The sequence below is a fragment of the Mobula hypostoma genome, chromosome 24 (assembly GCF_963921235.1).
Source record: "Mobula hypostoma chromosome 24, sMobHyp1.1, whole genome shotgun sequence".
NCBI lineage: Eukaryota > Metazoa > Chordata > Chondrichthyes > Myliobatiformes > Myliobatidae > Mobula > Mobula hypostoma.
The window spans coordinates 25,924,284-25,943,598 of NC_086120.1; the positions used below are offsets into that span (position 1 = coordinate 25,924,284).

Here is a 19,315-nt window from a genome sequence, read left to right on the forward strand (position 1 = left end):
TGGGGGGGGGATATGAGGTTGCAGGGGGCGGGGGTGCTACCTCCCTGAAATGAGATTTTGCAGGGTGGGATGTCTGTGGATGTTTGGATTCTGAACTAGCATGTGCGTAGAAGAAAGAGGGTAGTGGTTAAATGGAAGGTATTCGAGCTGGAGGTCTGTAACTAGTGGTGTTCCGTGGGGATCGGTGCTGGGGTCTCTGCTGTTTGTGATGTATATAAATTACCTGGATGGAAATGTAGCTGGGTGGGTTAGTAAATTTGTAGATACCAAGAATAGGTGAGCAAAGGCGAAGTGAATTCGAGGGATGAACCGAGCTAGTACATGGCCAAAACAATGCAGATGGAGTGAACAATTCGGAGAGGAGAAGTTGGGGCAGAGGAGATCCAATGCCTATACAAATGGCCTGGGTACGAGGGTGGATTGCTCTGGGTGCCGAGCAGATTTGGAGAAATCGAGAGCGGCTTCGGGCTGGGCAGCGAAATCTGTGTCCGGAGCGAGTCACTGGGTGCCGTGTTCTATGTCCAGAGGATTTCGAGGCAGTGGTGCCCAGGTTCTTCTGCGAGGTACAATATGCTGTTTAGACAATTTAAACGACAGGGCATCGAGATCAAAGGTGAGAGCCAATTTCACTCGCTCTCCAACGATGGTGACTGCTCTCTCCATGGAGCTGAGGCTACGAAGGCAGCCCCCGGCTGCTGTGCTCCAGGCCTGCTAATATGATGGACTGATATTGAGGCTTGGGCCTACTCCATGCTGCCCTGGGGTTTGGATGTAAAGACTCACTTTAGTTCGGAAAATGTTGCTTGCTTCTATTGTTTGCATGATTGGTGCTATTTTTTCCCTTTCTCTGCACATCGTGTGTTGGTCTTTCATTTTTTAAAATTGGGTTTTGTCGGGTTTCTTGCTTTGCGTCTGCCTGTAAGCAAACAAATCTCAAAATTGTATCATTTATATATTCTTTGATAATAAATGTACTTTGATTTGATTTGAAGATCGGTGAAGTTGAGGATAGTGTAGTAGACCAGCATAGAATACAGCATGACATAGATCCAGACATCCCACCCTGCAAAAACTCATTTCAGGGAGGTAGCACCCCCCTGCCCTCTGCAACCCCAAATCCCCCCCCCCCACCCCCGGTTGACCTCCAAGGGTGTACGCAATACTTTGTTTAGTGATTTTGTCTAATCTGTAAACCAAGTTGGGTATATGCTGCAAATGTGACATTAATATATGTACTTATATTGTATTATATTATATTATCATGTTTATTCTATCACAACTTTAGGCAAGTCTACAGGGAGTTTGGCCTCATCACGTAGGACATCAATAGCGTAGCTCCCTGGCAGCTAGCCAGCTAGTTTAAATCAGGGGTCCCCAACCTTTTTTGCACTGTGGACCGGTTTAATATTGACAATATTCTTGCAGACCGGCCGACCGGGGGGGCGGGGGGGAGGTGTTATACACGACCGGAATATAGGTGATAAGTCAACTATAAGTGGTAAATAAACTCAATTTCATTTCTAAAGGGGTTTATCTAACGAATTTAATATTAAACACTCAGCGCATATTTTCCTCGCATGAATATAGTGATAAGTCAATTATAACGGTGGTCCCAAACCTCCGGGCCACAGATCGGTACATTGCCGCAAAGTATGCAGCAGTGTAGCAGTGGCTGGAACGCACCCAGCACATCTTTAAGAAAAAAGCCGAAATAAACAAGCTAATTGATTAGGTGCTGCCTGGCACGTAAATGTCAGCTCAGATCAGAGGCGATGCATCAGAGGCGAGGCATCAAGGAGCCGATATCAATATCCGGGAGAGGGGGGATGTCTGTAGATCAGTTGCAGATATGGGCAGAGACATGGCAGATGGAGTTTAACTCAGATAAATGTGAGGTGTTGCACCCCAGAAAGGCAAATACAAGGGGAGACTGTTAAGGGCAAGATCCTTTAGCAGTGTTGCTGAGTAGAGATCTTGGTGGGGTAGAGGCAAATACATTAGAGGCTTCCGAGAGACATTCAGATAGGCACATGGATGTGAGGAAGATGGAGGGATACGGACATGGTGTTGGTAGGAGGGATTAGTGTTTGGGTGTTTTTGATTGCTTTTTAGCTGGTTCAGCACAACATTGAGGGCCAAATGGCCTGTTCACGTGCTTATCTGTTCTAGGATTCTAAGATAGAGTGGTGGGTGTGGTGTATATGGATTTTAGTGAGGCATCTACTATGGTAGGCTCATTTGAAGGTCAGGAGGCATGGGATTCATGGAAACCCAACTGCACAGATTCAGGATTGGCTTTCCCATAGAAGGCAGGCGTTGGTATAGAATGAAGCACATTCCACCTGGAGGTCAGTGTTTGGCAGGGATCTGTCCTGGGACCTCTGCTCTTTGTGATTTTTATTAGAAGTGGAAGGGTGGGTAGTAAGTTTGCAGATGAAGTGAAAGCTGGCAGTGCTGTGGATAGCGTAGAACACTGTCACAGGTTACAGTGGGATATTGATAGTATGCAGAGCTGGGCAGAGAAATGGCAGATGCAGTTCAATGTGGAAAATTGTTAAGTGATTTACTTTGGAAGGTTGAACTTAAAGCCAGAATACAGTGTTAATGGCAGCATTCTTAGCTGTTTGAAGCTACAGAGGCATGTTGAAGTCTGCATCCAAGTTGCTATGCCATTTGATAGGGTGGCTAAGAAAGTGTATGGTGGCTTGGCCTTCATTAGTTAGGGGATTGAGCACAAGAGCCATGGGGTAATGTTGTAAAGCTCCTAAAATCCTGGTTAGACCACACTTAGAATATTGTGTTCATTTCTGGTCACCTCATCAACAAGAGATTGTTAGCTTTAGTGGGAATAGGCGATTTACAAGGATGCTGCCTAGATTAGAGAGTATGCTTTATGAGGATAGGTGAGAAAGCTGGGGCTCATTTCTCTTTGAAACAAAGGAACACGAGAGGTGACGCTAGAGATGCACAAGAGGCATAGATCAAATGGACAGCCAGTCAATTTTTCCCCAGGACAGAAATAGCTAATACAAGGGGGCATAATTTTAAGGTGACTGAAGAAAAGTTAATGGGAGGGGGGGAAGAAAAGGGGTAATGTCAGGCACAATTTAAAAAAAGTGTGATAGGTGTGTGGAACATGCTGCTGGGGTTAGTGGTAGGAGCAGAGGCAGATAACATTAGTGACATTTACTAGACTCTTAGGCACAGGGATAAGTGGGAGGGAAGGGAGGAGTTAGATTTACATCGTGGACCGCTGAGCCTATACTGTTGTACATCTTCTATGCACGGTGACATAGGAGGACTCAAGCTCTTGATAGCAAAGCAGGTTAATTGGTTTAGATTTCATTAAATTTTCACTTCAAAGAATGTGTAATCAGTTAAAATTATAGTTTATAAAAGATGTAATCCATGTCTTTCACCTTTACATGTTTTAAAGTATTCTCAGTTAGTAGAACAAACTTCAGCTCCAGAATTTAGTCCATGGAAAATGAAACCCTTCTGATAGGCTGCCAAGCCACAGTGGCTTCCCATATGATTACATGTGACAACATACACCCAGTTCCTATTAATCAGATGACCATCCTACTCCTAGTAGCCCAGTTTTGTATGCCTGCTTTACATCAATGACTATAAAAATTATAGGTTCTGAGGCTTCAAAAAGGAATCTAATAATACAAGCCCGAATTTTAAGATTTAAAAAAAAGGATTTTAAAATATTATTCAAAAGTAGTTTGCTTGAAATCATGAGGAAATACAGAAACCCAACCCACGAAATCAAAACCAAAAATATCCACTTAGACTCACTAAACAATGCAGCAAAGCACTAGACCCAAAATAAATTCACAGTAATCAAAGTCAAGATGAAGGATTTTATTTTAGAATTCCTAGCATCTGGTTAACTCTTTAGATTGTGCTCTTAGTAGAAAATAACTTGTGACAAATCGGTTATCAATAGTCAAAATTAAAAGGTTTATATCCCATATCCTGCACTTCAATAAACTAGATTTATAAACAGCCCCATATCTTGGATGGTTGTAATATGTAACAATATCCATTTTTCAGTTAAAAGGAGCACATTAAATACAGATGTAAAATAGTTCAGATCCATTATCCAAAAGCTTAGTAGATCAGAAATAACCTGACAATGTTTCAATGTTATCTGTAAAGTTAATTAACATAGCCGTTTGTATAACCACTTATGACATGGTTCTTGTTGAGGATGTTGTTAAGCTTCGCGGTTTTGTGAGGTACAGGCTGAGCTGCTGAATGGTCATTTAACTGGGTACTCATGAAACTTCTTTGCATCTTGTGTTCCAGGAGCATGTGGTTCTGAGGAGGAAGAGCCAGACAGGCCCTATAAAAAGAAGTGAAATCCACATTACTCATTAACTCCGTACCAGCTCGACCCAATGACAGCTAGTTCTGATGGCGCATCTTTCCAGTCCACCCCCATTGATCAGCTGCTTGTGTGTAATGGAGACTTCAGCCCTGTCCTCGTTAGCACAATCAAAGCACTTTCCCCTCGCACCAAGGGCCTAATGCTTTGATCCAATACTGAACAAGACATCACTGAGTCACATAGGTGATAAATAAACTTCTCCATTAAACGTCGACTGTACTTCTTCCTAGAGATGCTGCCTGGCCTGCTGCATTCACCAGCAACTTCTATGTGTTGCTTGAAACTCCAGCATCTGCAGAATTCCTCGTGTTTGTGTTCTCCATTAAAACTTTGGAGAACCTTGATATTCCTCCTTCCAAACAAGCCATCCAGTCCACTTTCTTTGATCCATAATGATGCTCTCCCTGGCCCACCCCCACCTCAGACTACTTTTAATGACACATCTTCAAAGTGTGAATCGATTTGGAGTTCACTAGTCCGTTCCCAACCGCACCCCCCCATACCCCCCTTCACTTGATTACAGAAGGAATTAGATTGTTCCAAGCACATACCTCAAAATATTTTCAATGCATGTCCTTTGCCTGAAAAGAGAATTAACGACTGGTGTTCCATTTGGCACCACTGGTGCCTTGCAGAGGTAGCTGAGAATTGAGAGAACGCTGTGGAATGTTTGGAATTCGGTGTCTGATTCAGTTCGGAATGTTATCCTTTGGCAGAGCTCAGTTAGGATTACCAGATCCAGAATAAGAGGACTGGCAAGCAGGGAATCCTGAACAGAATAAAAAATTCATAGATAAGTGAATTCCAACTTAGAAAAATGATTATAGTTAATGTATAAACCATAAACAAAAAAGCTGAAAGAAAGAACAAAAAAAAAGTGGAATTAACAAGCAAAAATATCACCAAGGCCCGATGACCCAAATCCTACAGTTTATGGTAGCTACACACCATGGTTGGACAGACCATCTGCTTCCAGTATTCTGCAGAACAGTTCCCACAGTCGGGAGCTTTTCATTAATAGGAGGCATGCTGGAATTAAGTGGTAATAGAACCCTTGGAAAATAAAAGACTAGGTGGACTCACACAATTTGAAAGAGAAATTATGTTTAACAAATCTGCAGTATTATGCAAGGTTTTAATCAGCAGAAATTTAAAGGGCAAACTAATCCATGTAATATGCATAGACTTTTATTATATCCTTGAACAAGGGTGCAGAAAGATCATTAAACATCGTAAGTGACGATGGTATTGGCAATATGATGTACAATGAACTGAAGGAAGAATCATTTGGGTTTGAGAGCTAGTACACTGAAGAGATAGGTGACTGGACACCAGCTATTCACTATTTACATAACTTATACAAGGGCAATAAGAGCATTACATCCAAGTTTACCGATGATACAAAGCCATGCGGTGGTGTGGGATATTAGGAGAAGGTAGAGAGGCCAAGTGAATGAGCAAGGACTTAGAAGAGAAACACAATGGAAAAAAAAGGGAAAAACGCTCAAATTTCACAATGCTTGAAGAGGATACTTTTCACTCGTTCTTCTAACAGTATAAAAATCTACCCTGCAGCCTCTTCAAAAGAGGAAATATTCCCCACTTGACACGAACCTCACAGGTGTTATGGAGGACAATGGTGTTGGTGCCACCCATCATGATCTCAGATGTATACTCGTCCATCGCACGCTTACTGTCTCCAACGTATGGGACATATTTAATCACAACCTAAAAAGTGTGGATAAACAAACAATAAGAAAAACCATGAGGATAATTAGTCCACTAATGCCTTTTTCAAGTTTATAAGCTTCACATTCAAGGATTGCCTGGTAAATTGTGCCTTGTTAGGAATTTATATTGCTATCATATCAAAATTTAAATGAAGTTAGCTTAAATCCCCAGGTCCTACGTCAACTTCATGTTGCAATCATAAATATTTTTCACAAAATTGGGGGGAAAATAAAAAGAAAGAACTTAAATTAATAATGAGGCCCCAAGCTCAAGCTTGTTAGATTCACAACTATTTCCTGCAGCTTTGAAGACTAGAGTGGAATTTCCATCTCCAGTTGAGGAGCTCATTTGGACCACTGAGTCTATGGCAACCCATAACAATCCCATTTCCGCCCCAATTTTCCCTCTAATCCAGGAGTTCCCAACCTGGGGTCCACAGACACTTTGCTTAATGGTATTGGTCCATGGCATGAAGACAGTTGGGTAACCCCTCTCAAATCTATTCTTCCTACATTTCAATCAGACTAGGGGCAATTTACGATGGCCAATTAATCCACCAACTTCATTCAGGTCATGGCATGTGCAGGACACCCTGTTACCTGTGATGGGTTTCCAGAGGTCAACACTGACCCACATCACTGGAGCTACAAGGCAGCAGCTCTCCTAGCTGTTCATTGACATCACCCTTCATTTCTCAAGTGCAGTTTGATAAGCAGCAGCAACTGGCAAATCGACAGGTTTCAATTCAAAATAAACCAGCGATTTTGCAGAAAGAGCAAAAGCTCTTTTGGTACTTACACAATGGTCTGGCTTTTCGGATGGCTTATACAGAATAGGATTGGATTGAACCATGTCATCTACGACGTTGCTCTTTGAGATCTCCTTTGACCTGAACTGCTCTGGGGCAGAAAGATTCTTCCCATCATTGTTGCCCAAATGGTTATAACTGACAATTGAGACAGTCTGCAAGGAAAATAAAAGGACTTTAGCACTGACATGACTCGTCAGCTAATCAGCTTCTATTCTCATCCATATTGGAAAAACCTTTGTTATTCCTGTACCAAACAACTGAAATCAGAGCCATAATCATCAGCACAATCTACTAAGCAATGAAGTCTGCTGAAAACTTCCAAGAAAAAAAAACAATAACCATCTATGATTTTAAGCAGCAAGGCTTTGCTAATAAATGATACAACACTTGACATTAAACTCTACACCATATGGGGGCAATGTATAAAATGTAGTCAGCCTATTTTGTCAGACAATACATTAAGTTCCCCTTGATCTAAAATAATCCCACAACAGCCTGCCTAAATTCTGGGACCAATGTTTCCTCTAGTGGTGACAGCCACCAAAAAAAAAACTGACACTGACAGCTTAAATCTTTCTATAAGTAGAAGCATAATATACAATTACACAGTTCAGATGCAAAGCATCGGTGTTTCTGTTTTGCAGCCTAATTCCAGAACAAGTTACAGCTTCATTATTGATTATAAAATAGATCAATGTTGCCCCCACTTTCACCTTTTGTTTTAGAAGTGAAGGCTTTATATATTATATAAAACAACAGCAACTCCCCAGCAGCTAATTCATACCAGTCCACTCATCACAACCAAGCTGTATCCTGCTTGCACTGATAACACAGGTACGCCCATACACAAAGTAAAAAATGGTAAACAGGACCAAACACTTTCCTCTACGCTGTGCGGGTGTGTGGCCGCACAGTAGCTGAAATGCTCCCGTGCACATGGCCTTCGTTGCTGTGCAGCTGGAAATCGAACGCAGCTAGAAAAGGTTTACACTGCTGGAAAGATTTTCTTTGTTGTACTATATTTCATTATCTCCTTTAATTAATAAATATCCAAAGTGTGTAAATTTTCAAATTTCATTCTAAATATTCACAGTAGGCAAATATTACAAAAAAAAAGTTTAAAGTGCCACACCGTGTTCAAGCTGTGTAAAAATTTCCCACTCAAAGCAATGCTTGGTCCACACAGCTGTAAAAACAAAAAAAAGAGGGAATGTTGGAAACAAAGCAATTATTTCCAACTGCCTTCGAGCTAACATGAGAAACATGCTATTCAGTTCTCATTTCAAATTTGTAGCATGTTAAGATTTGCTGATTCAGTACAAGTAAAAATTTATTGCTCTTGCAGTACTGAATTTAATAGGCAAAAAAAACCACAAAATACACGAGAGAGCGTATAGTACACTTGTCAGAACACAGCTTCTCACCTTTAGTCCAGCACTGACCAGAAAATCCACCAGAACAGATTTGATTTTAGTCTGGCCAGATTTGAAGTCATCACCCCCAATAAACACCTTGTGTTTGATGGCAAGATCAATGACTCCTGGCACAAAGGTGTTCTGTGGAGAACCATTGATGTAGGCACAGCCCTCCAAAATGCTGGCCACAGCAAACATAGATGATGGTGATACCTCTCCTCCACACTGCAGAAGACAAGAAGAGAGGAAGCAACCAAGTTATAATTACCATTGCAAGCTTTTAGACATTCTGACAAGCTCAGCTAATAACCTCATGACCTTGAGGCAGCTTGGCAATGTGAACAGAAACCTATTCTGAAGGGTCTTGAATCTGAAGCATTAACTCCGGCCACTTGCCATAGACGTTGGACCCATTGAGTGTTTCCAGCATTCTTTTATTTGCTCATCATGAATCTTCAGCAAAATGTTTATTCATGAATTGTAAAAAGTTGACTTGCAGGTACAACAGGTTATTAAGGTGGCAAACAGAATGTTTTTCATTGCTCGAGGGATTGAATTCAAGAGCAGGGAGGTCATACTGCAACTATACAGGGTACTGGTGAGGCCGCACATGGAGTACTGTGTGCGGTTCTGATCTCCATACTTGAGGAAGGATATACTGGCTTTGGAGGCAGTGCAGAGGAGATTCACCAGGTTGATTCCAGGGATGAAGGGGTTAACCTATGAGGACAGATTGAGTCGCCTGGGACTATACTCTCTGGAGTTCAGAAGAATGAGAGGGGATCTTATAGAAACATACAAAATTTTGAAAGGGATAGATAAGATAGAAGTAGGAAAGTGGTTTCCATTGGTAGGTGAGACTAGAACTAGGGGACATTGCCTCAAGATTCAGGGGAGAAGATCTAGGGCAGAGTTGAGGAGAAACTGTTTTTCCCAGAGAGTGGTGAATCTGTAGAATTCTCTGCCCAGGGAAGCAGTTGAGGCTTCTTCACTAAATATATTTAAGATACAGTTAGATAGGTTTTTACATAGTATGGGAATTAAGGGTTATGGGGAAAAAAGGCAGGTAGATGAAGCTGAGTTTACAGACACATCAGTCATGATCTTATTGAATGGCGGGGCAGGCTCGATGGGCTGGATGGCCTACTCCTGCTCCTATTTCTTATGTTCCTGTTCTTATTCAGTTATACTAGATTTAGAAAAATGTGCTTTTTTAAAAAAGTGTTTACCTCAATTGTCTTCATTAAATTTCCTGCTGTATCATTTACTCCACGAGAGACATCACAGAAGCGCTCAGTATTTGCTGTCCATAGAACAATCACTTTGTTAACACCGCTCTTTGCCTTGAAGTCCCTGATGTCTTTCCTAATTTGCTCCACCTTTGAAAAACAAGTTACGAATTCTGCTATCAAGACACCCTATGGCCAAAGACACCCTATGGTTTCAATCTTGCAATTGAAACCAATTGCATGCATACATACATACATAATTTCCTCTGTGACACCAGTTGTTTTCAATTGAGATATGGTTCAAAAGAAACAGGGTATCTATTCTCATTCCTCATATCACTAGCCCTCTTGTGCTCTCAGTTCTTGAGAGAAGAATAACCTAATCAGGATATTTACCCATTAGCGGGTACAGGACTACGGCAAAGAAACCCAGTAATGCTGCCACTACCCTTATTCACAGGCACCAAAGTACCATATGAACCTTGGCAGTGACAGCCAATGTTACTTGTTCTGTAAGGATTACCATTAAAGAATACAATCTGTGGCATATACTTCATGTCCCATTACTGTAACATCTTAACCAGCTACAAGTATTTCTGTACCTGCTCCTTTTTGGAACCGTGAATTACATTATCTGCCCGTGCTCCCTGATTAGCAGCAATGAATTCTGGAAAGTAAACAGAAGGTCGAGGTTGGAACTTTCTCATGTGAGGCCTCAGCTGCTCTTGAAGTTGCCAGTCCAGGACCTGAGCTCTCTCCATGGCATCACAAAGATTCATTGATGAGATATCCCAGCCTAGAAAATAGAGTTCAAGTTTTGTAGTATCTGTATCAATAAAGCAGCGTTCACATCTTCAGACCACCAAGCACTCCAGAGCCAATACATTGATTCTGATGTCCCGTTTACATAAATCAAATCAATACATGCAAATAAGTTAATCATTTTAATATTAGTGCAATGGTGAATTCCGCTTGAGACACTGAATATTACTTAAATAAGGCCAAAATATGTTTTATATCTATGCATTTAGACAGCAATCATACAGAGCTGGAAAGCTGCACACCACAACAAGGTCAAAGCCATCAAGTTCAAAGTTACGTTCAAGTCCTGGGTTAATTCTATCTCCAGACTCACAAGCAGATATACTATATGTACTGTTGGACAAAAATGATAAATTTCTAATACATGACACCATTTACCATCATCCTGCCAATATTCAAACTAAAACACATGAAAAACTAAGTTAAATCACCGTTCTCTTCTATTAGATTCCCTCTTCAGCCTTTTACCTCTGACCATTCCCTCCCAGCTTCAGTTCAAGCTCCCCAACCCAGCCCACCTTATCACCTACCAGTTTCCCCTCCTCCCACCACCTCATTCTGGCTTCTATCCCCTTCCTTTCCAGTCCTGATGCAACGTCTCAGCCTGAATCATCCACTGTGTTTTCCCCTCCATGCTCCCTGACTTGCTGAGTTCCTCCAGCACTGTGTGTTGCTTCAGATTTCCAGCATCTGCAGAACCTCTTGTGTTTAAACCTATGTAGGCAGCAAACATCAGTCATTATTGGAATGGGACACAACAGAAATTATTCTGCCAAGCAACTCTGTGTGCTTTGAATGTTCTGATACATCCATCAGTCTCGTCTTTGCTCCTAATGGACCTCACACCCCTACTCTGGGCAAAATATGCCATTCATACAATGGATACTTATAGGAGGTAGCACCCACCATCAAAAACTATATCATTTGGATTCACTGTAGGCAGCAGGTCTTTGAAAGGCATGTAGATATCCCCAGCAGGACCAGCTCCAAGGCATACCGTTGAGGCTTGAAACAGGGATCCATAGTAGTTAGCAACCTGTTTGTTAGCAAACAAAGGTGAGAGGAGAGAAAAAGATTAAGATGTCAAGCCAAAGCAAATCAGCTTTCATAAACAAAACACTTGAATGTGGTATCCAAATAAGGACTTAGTATAGTGGGATACACTGTATGAAGTAACAGCTATGTAGAATTTCTGTCACCTTGGGATTGGGGAAAAGGGGAAAAGAAACCCAGGATTTCCTCCCTTATTTACGTAGAGTCATAGCGTCAAGAGCTATACAGGACAGAAAAAGACCCAACAATGAAATCTAGAGCGCAACACTCTGAAAGCCTGACGGTATTTCACACTATCAGTTCTAAACAAAGAATTGCTGCCCATTACACCGCTGGCATTTACGGCAGCAATGGAGGTCCTCCATCTCTGGTGGTATTCAGAGCATCTTTCATCATGTCACTAGCTTCCTCGTGGTTTTCATTACTGTCAGCCATGCAAGTCCTGGGTGGAGACTTGAGAATACAATGATAAGGAATCTTCATTGCTGTTTGTTAGTTTTGTTTGACCAGTCAGGGTTGTTAGTCCTGAACCTAAAGGACTGGGGAAACACTCTTAGTCTGGCCTCTGCCCTTCGACCTGTGTGGCATGGGTAACCCTACCAAAAGCCAAAGCACAAAGCCCTGACTCCAGCCGTTACAGTTCTCTGTGTCACTGAGGCACACAAGCCTCCAAACCACGACAGGGTTGTGGTCCACTTGGGGCCTAAACAAACAGCTGATGTGATACAGGATTGTGGCATTTATATCTTGATGGCTTTAATACTTCTGGAAAAAAAAAGGATTAACAAAATATTCATATACCATAATAGAGCTTAATTAGGTAAACTATGACTCTTGGCATCAGTTAAGTTTACATGGTGTAATGGGAAAATGCTCAGTATATACTCTAGAGCACAGATTTGCAAGTTTAGAACCTCAGGAAAACAGCTTATTTGAAAATTGAACACACTAAAGATGTCTCAAATATTCCCATCCCTTTAAGTTCTATCTGAAGTCCTAGAAGAGAAATTCAGCAAGGTTAAGTGTTGCAAGACTAACCTTCTTTCCTGTCTTGGTCATCCAGTGAAGTCCCAACTTGTTGGCCAGAACCGCTGCCGTAACGGTAGTGCCATTATTACCGCCCCATCCGACCAGCATCACACCAAGTTTTGGCACCTTTCTCTCTGTGCGGAAGGTGAATTTGGTTGAACATGGCTTCACCTAGTCAGAGCCCAAACACAAACAGATCATTTAAAATAAAATCCAAACTCAATTTCCATCAAGGCAAGTAGGCTTGTCAAGCTTTGGTAATGGATTTCAGAGTTAGCATTCGCCCCTTCTGGCAACAAGTCAACTCCAAAAGCCACAACAAGGCTGAAGCAGCAGCTATATGCAAGCTTTCTCCACTATTTGCCTTGATGAGCAGGAATGAAATTATGGCAACACAGACAAAAATTGCTGGTGAACCCGGCAGGCCAAGCAGCATCTATAGGAAGAGGTACAGTCGACGTTTCAGGCCTAGACCCTTCGACTGTACCTCTTCCTATAGATGCTGCCTGGCCTGCTGCGTTCACCAGCATTTTTTGTGTGTGTTGCTTGAATTTCTAGCATCTGCAGATTTCCTCGTGTCTGCATATGAAAATATGGCCTTGGATGAAGAGACACAATACTAAAATGGGAATTGAGAAATCCCAAGTTGAACTGTATTCAAGCAGGTATAAGAAAAAGGCAGAGGGAAACCTAGATTAACATCTCACAAAGAAAGGATTGTTTGTGAAACCAGGTCCCAAGGTACATTGAAGAGATACAAAACATGTTTACATGTGTGAAAGTAAACTGCATTTGTGAGAGAGAAAGAAAGAGGGAGAAATCTAACAAACCCAGACAAAATGTAAACCCACAAAACTAAAGTTTGATGAAATGGGAGTCTTTATCAGGCCCAACCAGTATTACCCAAATTATATTTGACTTGCTAATGAAATCACAATATTTCTCTAGCAAAATGCATTCAACTGATGAATATTGAAATGTTCTTACAAGGGCTCCCTAGCAATGCTTAAAACTAGAAATATTGCAGAAAAAATCTCACCCATTGCTACCAAAACATAGTCAGACACGATTTATGATCCTGTCACCTTAACGTTCGGGATCAAACGACTTTATTTTACCTAGAAATGTCACAAGCAGCATTAACCACAACAGGACATGTGCTTAATAAGTTAAATGTAGCCAAAGTATAACAGGAAAATAAAACAACCATATTTGGTTTGCAGATTATTATGGAGAAGAAATACTGGCATTCAGGTTGCTCCAAGTGGCTGTTCACGACTGACCATTTTCTGTTTGAATGGGTCCAGAATTTAGATCACTGAAAGATAGCTTATAATCTAACTGGAATCTTCTGACCAAGGAAGCAGTGCTCTTTGTTTTTAAATAAAATGTAATAACCTATAATGGTTTTAGGGCTGACCAATATGGGAATTTATTTATATTTTCCTGTTTGGAAATACACAAAAGGCTTGCAATTATACTGCATCTTTCATGATCTCAGTACATTTACAAAGTGCATTATAACCAATGAAGTTCTTTTTTTTAAAAAGTGTATTCGCTGATGTAATATAGTTAATACAACAAGTGCCAGTGTTCAATAATGACCAGATAACTTTTTACAAAAAGGCATTTGTTGAGGGATAAATATTGACCTGGATACCGGGATTAATTTCCCTGCTCTTCTTCAAAATAGCGTCGTGGGATCTTTTAATCCACCTGAGAGCAGAACAGATAAACATCAACACAATGTGCTTTATCTATTCAGTTTGGAAGGAACCAGCTTCTCAGAGGAAAGCAATTTAACATATTGTACACAACTTCAAAACATCAAGTATTAAACACATTTGTAGATGCAGTGTTCAGAGTTCTGCTTCGAACAGGCAACTGATACGCCATCAAAACCAATGGACGCCCAAGTAGTCATTCCTAAGTGATTGAATGAAAAGGCAGCTGTGATCTGGCCATTCAAACAAAGAAGCTGATATGAAGCAATTTCAAGCATGTTATTCCTTCACTGTATAAGAGAATTAAAGTACCATGGTACATTCTAAAGGCTCGGTTAAAAATATTCAAAACACACACTTAACATGTTGGATTATTTTTGTAAAACCATTCTGTACTAACCAGGGTTTCCACTGTTGTTCTGCTGTGAATTTGGTCAGAGATTAAAAATTAAGCTTTTAAAGGTTCTGACTGGCTGGTGGGCCTCCATTTTACTGACCTACAGCATGGGAAACAACTTCTGACATATCATGACAAAAGGTGATGGTTAATCTTTCAGCTAATTACTCTTTACATATTGCAGCCTTGTGCATCTGTAAAGGCTGCATGGGTAGTAAATGAAGTTTGCAACAATTCCTATTGTGAAAACAAAGTTATTGGGGATGCACTCAAATTTTAGTGGTCTGGGCTATTACAGCAATTACTGCTTCAAATAACACTGGACAACAAAGATTTTGCTCCCTGAATACTTTTGGGTGTATTTTATGAATTTTATGCTGCTGATCATGAAAAAAAACCACTATGAAATTTCCCTATCAGAGACCCTTTTTTAAAAAAAAATCCTACACATTCGTAATTTCAATTCATAATCCAAGTCAATTAAAATGCTGCCCGCAATGCAAGCTAAAAAGTTTTCTATCTTGTCCTGGCATGCTTAGGCAGGGCGGATACTGCATGCATGACACAAATGGTTTTAGAAAGGCCATAAATTTCCATGAAGGATTCCAATACTTGAGACAGGTGATTACCAGAATAACTGGTGCCAAGGTAAAGGAAGGCATTTCCTTGATCAAAGGAAACAAGTCATCAATGACAGGCAATTCAAAGAACTTTAGTGGGACCTGAGAAAAATCACATGGAAGGCATTCAAGAAGAAAGAAAATCATTGAAAATTTTCCTGGCAACGAATGGCACCAAACTACGTGCAGCTGGTTTACAACATACTTCAAGCATACAAAACCATGAAGTGCAACATATCACCGAAGATTAATTTTTTGCATTCCCATTTAGACTTCTTCCCTGCAAATCTTGGCACTGTCAGTGACGAGCATGGCGAGAAGTTTCACCAGAACATTGCGGTCGTGGAGAAACTGCATCAGGGCAACTGGAATCCATCAATGCTGGCTGATTATTGTTGGGCACTTAAGCGAGAAGCCTCAGACTTAGAGTATAAATGAAAATAATCAACTACTCATTTAGTTTCATTGAACTATCGCAAAGCTTCAGCACCATTGTACAATTAAACGCATTACTTTCAATTAAAGTTAATTTCTTGTTTCGCCAAATTCATACGTGATACAAGTAGTCTGAAATTATATTTTTGTTCGGCTTCAAGTGGTCTATCATAAACAAAAAAAAAAATCCGAGGAAGCAGCACTTTCAAAAATATTTGTTGTCCAGTGTAATTAGAAATTGAGTTTGCTTCTTTGTGTCACTTTTTCCCTCTCAAGTAAGAGAGAAACAGCTGTTTGGATCAAAAGCTCTTTTTCTCTGCCATATTCTGAAATCAGACACTTGACCCCTGTAATAAGCCTTTTTTTTTTGAGAGGACTGTAGCTAAGCCACTGGGAAATGGGAATGGATACTATTGAAGATCCAAGCAGAGGCTCAATGGGCAAAATGACCTTATCCTTTGCATTAAGATTCTGCTCCAAAACAGAATGCTGCTAATTCAAAACTCCAGCTAGGTAATGTTTAACACCCTCACCCAGCAACACACTGGTTTTCCAGTAATTCTTCCACTTGAGATCACCAGGATCACACTGAAAAAGAAAAGCGCATCTGATCCGCAAACTAGTATCAGCATTATCAGTGATAAACAGACAATATCCACACCACACTTCCCATGATGAATTCTTTGTCTGGTTTTGGCTCAAGCTGTCATGGTCAAATAGGTATCTGATTAAAGCCAAAATATTATATTGCCTAATATTCACGCCCCTTCTTCCCCACCACCCCCAGCACTGAGTGAGCAAATAACCGTTCCATCATTTCGTTTACAAGTCAATTTTAGTTTTACTAAAATGTGCACAAACAGCTTCTTCGATTCCATGGGCTGGAATTTCTGCTGTTCTTGATAGAGCATAGTTTAAGAGGTGTCTGTGTAGATTTATAGCATTTTAATTAACTAATCATTCTTAATGTACAAACCTCAACAATAAACAGTCTGGAGTTTCATTTGTAGGATCAGCCAGCATCCACAGGGAAATTTGGGTGTGAAGTTCAGAGGATACGAGGAAAGGAAGAAGGAAAAAAAGATAATTATCAGAAGCTTGGGCTAACTTGGTTTTCCTTTGATTCACGGAGAGAGGCAGAATTGGGCAGCCAGCAGTGCCACTGTCTCACAGTTCCAGCAACCTGACATTTGATGACTTTGACTGCTGAATGCATGGAATTTGCATGCATTTCCCATGACCACACAAATTGCACCTTGGTGCTGCAGTTTCCCCCCCCCCCCCACATTAAGATATGTTAATTGCCTACTGTAAATGATCTTTAGTGTAGGTGAGTAGAATGAAAGATAGGAAGACGGGATTGCTCCGAGAGGGCGTAGACTTACTGAGCTAAGTGACCATCTACACTGCAAATAAATTAAGAGCTTCAATCACTTGATTATATACATTTGTAACCTGCAGTTAGGAAAACTGTCTAAAACAAATCACTTCATAGATTCCAACCAAAAATAATGACAGAAAACCTTCATCTAGTCACCCTTATCCTTGCTGTTTGTTCAGCCAATAAAAGCAACTCTTAATATCATTCCTCACAGCATTTTAAGTAGTAGGTTAGGTTTCTTAAGTTAAGATGAGCAATTGGATTGGAATTCAGAAACAAAGTAGGGGTGCTTTGAAAGTAGACAACGAAACTCAAAACCCCAACTCTTTGGGCCAAGGAGTAGAAGTCAAAAGGCAAAACCCATTTTTTTTTTTAAAAAAAAGAACGAGAAGAATGAATAAGCAGCAGAGTTCCTTCACGTCCCACACAACCAAATCTTAAGATATTGAACGCTATTGCAGCTAGTCTTGTGCACAAGATGAAATGTGGCACTCAAAAGATCTAGAAATTAGTCCTGTTCAGGACAAGGATCTGTTATCAATTGAATCCCATGTACAAGTTTAAAGAGACTGGGATGTCACCACAATACTCACCTTGCTGACAATCCAGCTCACAGCAACAACAGTCAGAAAACAGATGCCTTACCTTAATTGTTCCATTCTCTTCGTAGACTTGTGTGGTCTGATAGGGATATTCTGCCTCAATGTAATCATTGGTGTAAGTCAGGTCTGGGCTATCAACAATAAATTTCTCCGCCATCATCAGTTGGGAAAGCTCCTTAAAAAGGAATTTGTAAGTCAAGAGTGGTTTTGAAAACACAGTGAAGCACCAGAATTCAACAGCAACCAATTTGTCAACTGAAGGTCAAGGCTGGGAGTAGATCAAATTTTTTAAAAGTAAGGCAGTCAGAGACAAGGCACTATCTTGCAAAACAGGAATCTAAGTTGTGATGTCCTATCAACTGGAGTAAAGAATCCCCAAGTTTTAATCAAATGAATCTTGATTAAATGCCTAGCCCCGAGTTCCCCATAACATGCAAATCCTTAATATTAGTATATGTTGCTAAAAGGCTCCAGATTGAGAACTTAATGGAGATTACCGAAAAGTAAGCAGATCACCTCCCTTCCCACAACTAGCGTTTTCCTGAAAGACAAACGAGGTTGGAAATAAAGAAATAAAGAAAATGTTTTCCAGACCTTTCATTTTCCTCATCATCAGTTCAGACCATAGATCAATTTTTCTGCTCTTTCATTCCTGGAGAAATGTCTCTTTTTTTAAAAATCAGATCTGGTTTTATTCAATAGCTACACAAACAGAAAACTCGCCCAGAGTCCCAATGAGGAGCACAGAATAACATGTTCATTCAGCACAGAAGCTCAGTGAAAGGGTAATGGAAGTCAGTACAATACCGGCTTTGAAAAAGAGAAATTTGCCTCCCTCCAGTAGGGGTGCCCTTTGTTCTATAAGCACTATACCCCATTTTTTTTCCCCGAGATGACTCAAGGTAGCACGGCTGGTAGATTACCCTGCCCAACCCCTCAAGCATCTCACAGCGCCGCTTTGACCATACCCCCTGTCCGGGCTGCGGTGCGGGCCGGGCCGCCGAGCCCCCTCTCGGCCCCCACACTCCAACTCCCTTCCCCTCGCCAACAAGCATCGCCCACGACCGGGCTGCCCTCAGGAACCTGCCATTGGAGACCTGCTGAGGGAATATACTATTCCCCCTCCCCCCCTTCCCACGTTGTAGGAACCAGACATTACCGGTTCTCTCAGGGTGTAGATTACTGCTACTGCTGCCGTCGGCTGGTCCGCTCTACTTTGCCTTTGGATAAACGGAATATATATTTAGCCTCCGGACTTTGTAGATCCGATCCTCGCCTCTGACAAACCGATGCTGGCGGCTTCCTTAATATAGAGTGTCAGTCTTCCTTTCCATGGTTACCTCATCCACACTGGGCGGAGCAAACGGGCAGGAAGACCTTGCGGGTCGATCACTTGAAGGGCCGCTGACCTCGCTCTTTTCTGCTAGGCAAGCAAATAACCCATTCCTATCGCAACTGCTCTTTGGAAAGGAGGTCGTGTCTCACCAAAAAGCAAACAATCTTGCTTTAAAGGGTCGGGCAGAGCTAGTTGTATTTTTCCAAGCCCATCCTCTGTGCCCGTAATCTGATCTATGAAAACTTCTTATGTTATCAGATTGGTGTTTAATCTATAACTCTTCAGGCAATGCAAAGGCTCATGCAAATTCATAGAGAAAAAAATAGAACAT

At 41.1% G+C, this 19,315-nt stretch overlaps 1 protein-coding gene across 3 annotated transcripts; it reads right to left on the minus strand.

Moving 5' to 3' along the window:
• Positions 1-3,868: 3,868 nt before the first annotated feature.
• On the minus strand, positions 3,869-19,008 carry LOC134337235 (inositol-3-phosphate synthase 1-A-like). 3 transcript variants are annotated; one of them, XM_063032078.1, is made up of 11 exons: positions 18,808-19,008; positions 17,692-17,823; positions 12,499-12,660; positions 11,314-11,443; positions 10,188-10,381; positions 9,586-9,735; positions 8,366-8,581; positions 6,929-7,093; positions 6,014-6,127; positions 4,951-5,168; positions 3,869-4,354 (listed from the first exon to the last, which is right to left on the minus strand). In XM_063032078.1, exons 2-11 carry the CDS (start codon positions 17,806-17,808, stop codon positions 4,168-4,170), a joined length of 1,653 nt encoding a protein of 550 aa, XP_062888148.1. In that variant the 5' UTR covers positions 17,809-17,823; positions 18,808-19,008; the 3' UTR covers positions 3,869-4,167. The 3 variants fall into 3 exon arrangements, with proteins under 3 accessions (XP_062888148.1, XP_062888152.1, XP_062888149.1); XM_063032082.1 differs by lacking the exon at positions 18,808-19,008 and adding an exon at positions 13,529-13,607 and having other exon boundaries at positions 17,692-17,824; XM_063032079.1 differs by lacking the exons at positions 17,692-17,823; positions 18,808-19,008 and adding an exon at positions 13,529-17,662.
• Positions 19,009-19,315: the final 307 nt, after the last annotated feature.